At 28.7% G+C, this 8,781-nt stretch overlaps 1 protein-coding gene across 1 annotated transcript; it reads right to left on the reverse strand.

The window, feature by feature from the left end:
- Positions 1–77: 77 nt before the first annotated feature.
- Positions 78–8,758, reverse strand: unc80 (unc80, NALCN channel complex subunit). Its single transcript, XM_011503866.1, has 15 exons — positions 8,616–8,758; positions 8,005–8,140; positions 7,509–7,775; positions 7,051–7,305; positions 6,395–6,878; positions 5,674–6,310; positions 5,283–5,463; positions 4,957–5,132; positions 3,919–4,192; positions 3,529–3,833; positions 2,331–2,549; positions 2,073–2,218; positions 1,774–2,000; positions 532–741; positions 78–148 (listed from the first exon to the last, which is right to left on the reverse strand). Exons 1-15 carry the CDS (start codon positions 8,739–8,741, stop codon positions 78–80), a joined length of 3,714 nt encoding a protein of 1,237 aa, XP_011502168.1. The 5' UTR covers positions 8,742–8,758.
- Between the last annotated feature and the right edge of the window lie 23 nt (positions 8,759–8,781).

Below are 8,781 nucleotides of genomic sequence, written 5' to 3' on the forward strand. Positions count from 1 at the left end.
TCTATTTTACTTTAATAAACTAATAAATCGATTGGTTTCATGAACTCTTTTTAGCTTTATCGAAAGTAATATTTTATTTATTGAATAAAATTACCAAATTTACGATCTTCTATTTCTTCTTTCAATTTTCTTAGTTCATCAAAAAGATCTGTAAGGAGTGCTCCTCTTGATTTAGGTACACTCATATTACGCCCATTTATTTTATCTCTAATGATACTCTGCATATTTCTCTCGTGATCGGATATAGGAGCTTGGCCAATTTTTTGAAAAATGAATGGCATCATTTGTATGTATAATGGTGTGCGATGCGTGACAACAAATTCGAGGAAATTCCACAGGTGTAATGAAGCTTCGTTACGTTTGTTTAATAATTTCATGGTTCTTAAGATTCTCGGCCATTCGTACGTAAGTTCAGATTCAAAGCATATGATTATTATTTTTAAGGCTGCGTAAAAAAGATGAGAAGTGAATTTATTATATAATATCCCATATTATTCTCCAAGTTTTAATTGTATTTTTCTTTTTATTTACCTAAAAAGGCAACTTGGTATAACGTCAGTGATATTTTTGTTAATGTTTTAGAATCCCTTACTGCAAAAGTTAGACTTCCAGTGCGAATATCAGTAGCAGCTTTTAAATTTGGTGCTGCGAGTTGCATCATTTTTGCTCCCGGTGGCCATAAAGTATTTAGTACCGTAGTCAATGCAAAAGAGATATCTGTGTTTCTCAATTTAGGCACATCTATAAATCGATATCAATTGTATTAAATTGAGTTTATAATACTATAAATATTTATTTACTATGATTGTTTATAATACTATAAAAATTCGGTATATTAATGTTGAATCATATGTTGAACGATAATATGTTTTAATAATAAAGTTAATTCCCCGGATATTCATATTGTGTTTAATGTCAAATATCATTAAAGTTTTAGTCAAATATCAAAAAAATATATGAACAACAAAATATTTAAGAAATATTTAGTAAATATTTTACAAATTGCGACATATACCTTTTCTACCTGTTCCCACTCTAAGAAAAAGTGGAATGAGAAAATTTAACAATACATTTTCTGCTCGTGCCGCAGTGCCAAACATAGAATGTCCACTGCATATACTTTCTAAACTATAACCATCGCCCAGTGAAATCACCTGAAGGGCAATTAATCGCAGTACTGTTGAACAGAAATGTTGAGGTGGGATTTTGCTCATAAGAGCAGCCGATGCCGAAGACGTAACTTCGATTTGCGCAGTATCGCCAATTATAAGAGCTTGGCAAGTGCTTATTAATGTTTTTAAATATTGAAAATGAGCGATATATGGGCATTTCAAAAGAGTTTCGTAAACGCCTTTTAAAAGGTCACTTGCTGCAGTCCAATTCGTATTTCTTCTAATGGAAGCTTTTTTATAAATTTTACTAAAAGTTTTATCAAGTCTTCGAATAATTATAATAAGTGCTGGTCGCATATCATCATTGGTCCACTCCGTTGATGGTAAAATATCATTCATATACCGTTTTAATCCTCGACATGCCATTGCACCCGGATCGTAAGGAGATATTTTTAATAGACTATGGGCAATGTCGGCTAAACGCTAATATATAAAAATTTAGAAATTTAGAAAAGGAAAAAACAAATTTTTTCATTAAATTTGGTTGAGAAATTATTACTTACTATATGGCATCTTGAATCTAAAATATCAATAAATTTTCCATCTTCTGTTTTTTTATTTAATTCTATAACTCGAATAGACCATTTAGCAACAAATTCACCAATCATGTTCAGCAATGTATCTCTCGGACGTATAAATTCATTTTTATGATTAGTTTCAACATCGTCATTATCGCGTTCGTGATTTTTACTTTTACTATGTTCCATATATTTATTTATCTGCGCTTCTTCGTCAAATTCGAAACCAGGTGAATAAGAGCTTTTTCCATAATTTCTCTGACTAGAACCTTTATGTTCTGGGCTTGATTTTTGTGGACGATTATAATACCTAAGAAATTTTAATTTATATATACTATATTTAAACAATTTATCGTATAAAAATTTTAATGAATTTACGCACTTCGTCAAAGCCTCAGAATTATTAACAAGAGTTCTAATGGCAATTGCTAATTGATTAATAATTTCCTTTTCAGTTTTTCCTTCTTTGTTGTATGAAGGATGCTGTATTTGCTGCACATAACACGGCATAATAGCTTCCAAAATTGTCTATAAAATTTACATTTGGATAAAATTTATATAATTATCAATAATGCTTCGGCTACTCAATAAAGTACTTAATATAAATATACTGTTACTTAATATAAATATAAGTACCTACCAACATTTGCTGACCTCGTACAGAATCAGCGGCATATGAAATAACCATTACACAAAGTGAAATGCAATCCAATATAGTAACCATTTCATTTTCATCGTGGTAACAAAAATCTATAGCTTTTAGCGGCTTCTCTTCTTTCACTAATTCTTCGATATTAAGTGGATCGGGCGAAGGAGTTTCGAGACTTAGAAGAAGATTGAAAAGACAGGAAGATGGGACCTTTAAAATGCATCATTTATACATAGTATCTACAAATATTCTACAAAAATACTTATAAATAATTAGCATTTTGCATATTATTATTATAATTATAATTATCATTGTTATTATCATTATAATCATTATTTTTATTATTATTATTATTATTATTATTATTATTATTATTATTAAAATTATAAAACATTTACATTTAATGTAATTGTATTATGCCAATATGTTACCTACCTTACGTTATTTTATTAAGTTTTTTATATATTAGGAAATTAAATTTCCTAAAAAAGAATTAAACAAATATAATTCAATTTATATTAAAAATATAAACTATAAAAATCTTAAATATGAGTATTACATATAATAATAATTAAAATTCTATTATATAATTATGATATATTATTAGTTAAATCACCTTATGTGCTTCTCCAACTATGCTTGTCTCATCAGTGTCCAAAATGGCTGATACGCTTCCAAACATTTGAAGAATAAATGGTTTTCTATTCATAAGGTAAAATTGTTTTACGGCATATTCAACGGTTGTTGTTACAAGCTTATTAGTTTGATGGGTTGAATATAATTGCAAGAGAGTCGGCATAATTAAAAGATAACCGTTTGTGGAAAATATATTTTTGAAATTATGAGCAGCATTAATATATGTTGCTATAACATAACGTAATATACATGAATCTTGGCTATGTAAAATAAGAGCACCATTAAGAACATTTAAAAAAAGATGAATATCACCGGAATATGCAAAATTTCCAGCCATCGCTTCAAACATGCGTGCGATAAGTCGAACCCACATAAATTTATGCATAACATCAAGAGATTGGAGTTCCTATAAACAAAATTTGTATACTTAAGTCACTTCTTAAATCAATATATATTTGATTTTTTATATGCATTCTTATATTTTAATATATATATATATATATATATATATATATATATAAATTATGAATATCAATAATTTCTAATCGCTTACCCTGCCCATTTCACCACCTTTATATAAATCGAGATCTGCTTCCAATGCTTTACGAGGAAATGACGGTAATTTCATTAGTTCCTCGTGTAAAAAAACCACTCGCTGAACAACCATGTCAACATTTTTCAAAATCGCCCATGTTAATAGAACTTTGCCTATTTCAACAAATTTGTATGTGAGCTCTTGTCGTTGTAAGGCATTAAAAGCATCTTCTGATTTCATAAAAACAAGTTCTAATTGTGGATACTGAGAACGTTTAAAGAAATAATAATCTCGTACGTATGATGATGGATTGTGAATTTGATCTACAATAATGAACGATAGTTTATTAATTAACCATATAGAGAAATCTTAAAAATTGTAACATTATGAACAATAATTGAATTTTACGTGTTTTGTAATCAACAAGAAAATATTCCTTATGTTTAGTTTCTTCGATACCAAAAAAATCAAGAGACTCTCGTAATATTTGGCCAAATTGTGTATCTTCTTGAACAGGAAATTGAGAAGGTATACCACCAGCATCGGGGTCTTGTGGGCCATGAACAATAATTTTTTTAGCCGAAGGAACATTAGCTGTCAATAAAATAGAAGCATCACACTGTTCTTTCCTTAAAATTTGTTTTAAATCTTTGAACATAATACCGTGGACGCTATGCACAACCTATAATTTTTAAATTATACGATTTAAAAAAGATAATTCATAAAAAATTTTTTTATTATTAATTAAAATTAGTTTTAAATGCTACAATATTCATAATGTTCAAGAAATAAAAGAAATATGTTTAAATTTTTTAAATTTATTATTATTGTAATCATACCATCCAAAGAATTGATAATGCGGTACCAATAAATTTTTGACCTTCTTCGTGAGGAGAGCGGACATAAAACATTATATAGCCTATAATATAATTATAAAGAGCGAATGCAGCTTGTTGAGGAAGCTTTGGCACAAATCTTATTAAATGCCGTAAAAGTTTAAACATTAAATCCTGTTGATCTCTTGTTAACCGTTCCAAAATGTATCTTAGAAATAAAGCACTGTCTTCAACTAGACAATTCCAAATAACCTGAAAGGGTTTTTTATCACTTAGAAATTAATTGTTTAATCTCATAAAATTAATATAATACATCTTAAGGTGCATTGTCTTAATTAATAAATAAGTTACATACAACTTTCCCTATGAAATTTTAAATAATGAGGATTTATTTATTTATAGACCTCTATAAAAATAAATATTAAAAGCAATTATTTATATTCATTTGACTTGTCACATATAGTAAATTTTCTGTATTATAATGAACTATCAAATTAAGTAACTACCATTCGTAATATTGCTAAAATTGACTATGTAGATATGAACTATAATGTGCATTATCGGATTATTAATTATTTCGTGATATCTATTAAATAAATAGTTCTGATACCTGATAAGCCATTTCATAAACTGCATTACCATCTTCGGAAACTGCAGCATCGTCTAAAAGAATTATTATTTGAATGATGGCAGAGCATAATGCTGATGGGAACAGAGATAATGCTGATTGTCCATGGTGGGTTAAATTACGTGGAGCCAAATCACCTCCATCTTCATCAATGTTGCCTGTAAACGCAATATAATATTTATAATAATTTGATACTTATTAAAAATCAGCTGGGCAACTTTCTCTCTCTCTCTCTCTCTCTCTCTCTCTCTCTCTCTCTCTCATTTTAAAAGAATAGATCAAATTAAAAAAAATATTAATTTTATTGCCTTCGTCGTGATCTTCTCCCACTGGACTCGGTTCATAAGCTGCTTGTAGTGTAATCGGTATGGTTGTAATTAAAAAATTTTCTCTTTCCTCTCGTTTCTTATCATCTTGTGCTTGTAATGCTTTTTTTATTAGCTCAGTTTGCTGTTTTTTACGAGTTTTTGTTGCTGTTACTAAAGCTCTCTGTTATATAAAAATTCTTTTTTTAATTTTAAATTATACTTTTTTTATTCAATTTTAAATAAAATACATATTATGTAAATGGAGTTACATCTTATTGAGTAACAATGGGTTTAGTCAAATGGAATTCTTTATTTTTTAAATTTTAGACACTGAAATTTGCGTGCAAATAAAATGACATAGATATTTAATTTCATTTCAAATGCAACTTACGTGTCGTTCTTGATTAATAGTCACTTCTTCAACTTTCGTCTTTACTTGTGGCATCCATGGCGGATCTACAACAGGTAAAGATTCTATGCCAATTTTTGGAGACGGTAATGTAAATTCAATCCCTGGTGGTGGTACTTTGAATGTTAAATGAGCCGATTCTTCCATTCTCGGCCATACTTGATATCGGAATTTCCATAAAACTTGAAATCTTAAGATAGAATTTATTCGGATAGCTGTATGTGAATGACGCAATCCACGGTGCATAATATCAGTTGCTTGTGTTGGTGCACGAACTGCTGAAACTATAAATAACGAAGCAGCTGCCGCAGCAACTTCTTGATTCATTTCTAACAGAAGTTCCCAAGTAACTGGGAGAATGTCGATAAAAAGATCGTCCGACATTACGATTGCTCCTTTTAAAAGAGTAGCTAAAGGTGCATGAAAAGCGTCCTTTACTTGTCTTTTTATATATTTTAACATAGGAAGTTCTTCTTTATCTTTATAATCTTCTGGTGGTGCCATTGCTCTAGCGAAATCTTGATTATAATCGTAATCATGATCGGATACATCTTTTGATGAATCGCGACTTCCACCCATTAAATGACTCGTTTGTAAACCGTCTACATTTTTTTCTATTCTAAAACCATAGCATAGAATTACTTTTAACAATTTCATGTATTCTTATTCATTAAATATAGAGAAATAACATAAAATATCTCACTTGAATTTGCGTCCGATGCTATCTTTTCTTCGTACAGGTGATACTTGTGAACTCATTTGATCTGAAATCTTTCTACCTCGCTTATCTTTTTTACCATTATCTTTTTTATCACTGTTTAAATAAAAAAAACCATTTTCATTTATAAAACCAAATTCTTCACCATATACTTTCCGAACTGATTTGATTAGCCTCTCACTTGCACGCATTTGCCTTCGATGGCAATAAGGATGACAAAAATTTTGATGACAACAATAAAAATTAAAATTAGTTGCAAATTGTACCACTACTTTCATCCATGGAAAATTTTTATTAGTTTCATCAGCATCATTACTGTCACTAGGACTTTCTGGTGGTTGATCATCACTTAAAATTCCAGGAGACTCTTCGCCACTGACTTCTCCATAGAGTCCTGGTTCAGACGTATCGCTTCTATCCGACAATGAACTAACCTTCCGTTTAGATTGAATAGAATCAGCACGACGAACTGTAAATGTAATGTACTTTCAAGCATTTATATATGAAAGATAATATGAGAATCAGAGAAAAAATTAATAGTGTATTAGATGATAAGCTTTAATAATATATATTATAAAAAATAATAATTTATATATTAGAAGATTAAAAATCATTTTAATTAGAAAATTAATCAAACTTACATGCTTCCAATTCAATTTCCTTTCCTTCCTTCGTACCTCTTCGGAGCTTTAAACTTCTTCGTTTGAAAGAACTAGTAGCTGTATTGCTTGCTGTGCCCCGTCGCAATAAAAAAGGTCTTGATGAAGACGCTTGAAAGCGTTTATTTTTTTCTTTTTCATTATTCTGAATGTCTTCACCTTGAATTGTAACATTAGATTTACTACTACCTTCCGATTCATTATCTGGCTCATGAAGAACAAAGCTAATTTTACGCTCTGTAAAAATGGTAAATGTATATTTATGGTCTGGGAATATTTACATATTACATATAAATATATAAATATAAATAAATTTACATATTACATATAAATATATAAATATAAATATATTTACATATTACATATAAACATTTGTTATTATTGAGTACAAAAAAAAAGTCAATTTAAAGGATTGAAAAATTCTAAAGACTATTTATCACCATTTTCCCTATCGCCGACAATTGACTGTAAGCTCTGTGCAGAAGTTTGTGAATGTCCCATAGATGAAAGGGCCATACTCCAACGTCTATTTGCATCACGACTGTATAATTTTTCCCAAGGGGGTGGTCGTTCCTTAGTTGAAAGTCTATTTGATTTGGGGAGAGTCTGATACATTTCTCTAAGAAAGGCCGTAATTTCCAAAAGCAACATACAGGCAACTAAGCGCAAAGCGATTGGACACTGCGATCCATAAGTTTTTATGCTCGCTGAAAAAATCATTGTACAATACTTGGATATTCGTCTTTAAAATACTATATATTTTGTACAGAAAAAACATTATTAAGCATTATTAAAATATCACTAAATAAAATAAATGAAGAATTCTAATAAATGAAGTAAATTCTAGTAATTTTATATAAGTTTTATTATTACCTAATGAATTACTTAATGAAACACATTTATCTCAAAAATATGCACTTATTTGATAAAAATTACCTTCATCCAGAAAATCTTCCTCCTCGTCTTCAATAATTAAATCTCTGTGTTTAGTTTCATCTAGCATAATTTGATTAACTTTCTCAAAATTTTGTTTATCTTCAGCTAAAAATTGCTCCAATCTAGATCCGATAGCCTTTAAATATATGTTATATTTATTGTTAAAGTTTATAAAATATAAATGAAAATGATTGAAAATTATTATATTTAATAAATTAATATAATTATATATAATCGCTAACATTAAAACTATTTCAATATAAATTATAATAATTATTTATCAGCATTATAAACAAACATATGTAATTCAAGCAGGACATAATAATCATACACTTTTAATAACTTAAGAGCTTTGATACCTAATCATGCTAGAAACTAAAACAATATCAATATAGGCAAAGTATTTTTATAACGACTCTTTAGAGAATTTAATTGATTATTATTATCAACAAATTATTAGTATTATTAATAAATAAAAGACTGCCAAATCATATATATATTAATACATACTGTTTATTATTATCATTATTATTATTCTTATTTTAGTTAGTAGTAGTAGTTATATGAAACATATTAATTATAAATACTTTAAAAAAGTGATCTGTATTTACCTCGGCCCACTGATAAAATAATTTTCCAGCGGCTCTTTGTAATACATGAGTACGCCTTTGACCTGTTGGTGCACTTCGATTATTCATTGCCATTGAGGGACGAAAAATTGGAAAATTCAATTTCATCCAAGGTAACCAGTGTCCTTTATTACATTGATGTACTAAA

Source organism: Ceratosolen solmsi, unplaced genomic scaffold (assembly GCF_000503995.2).
Source record: "Ceratosolen solmsi marchali unplaced genomic scaffold, CerSol_1.0 scaffold10, whole genome shotgun sequence".
NCBI lineage: Eukaryota > Metazoa > Arthropoda > Insecta > Hymenoptera > Agaonidae > Ceratosolen > Ceratosolen solmsi.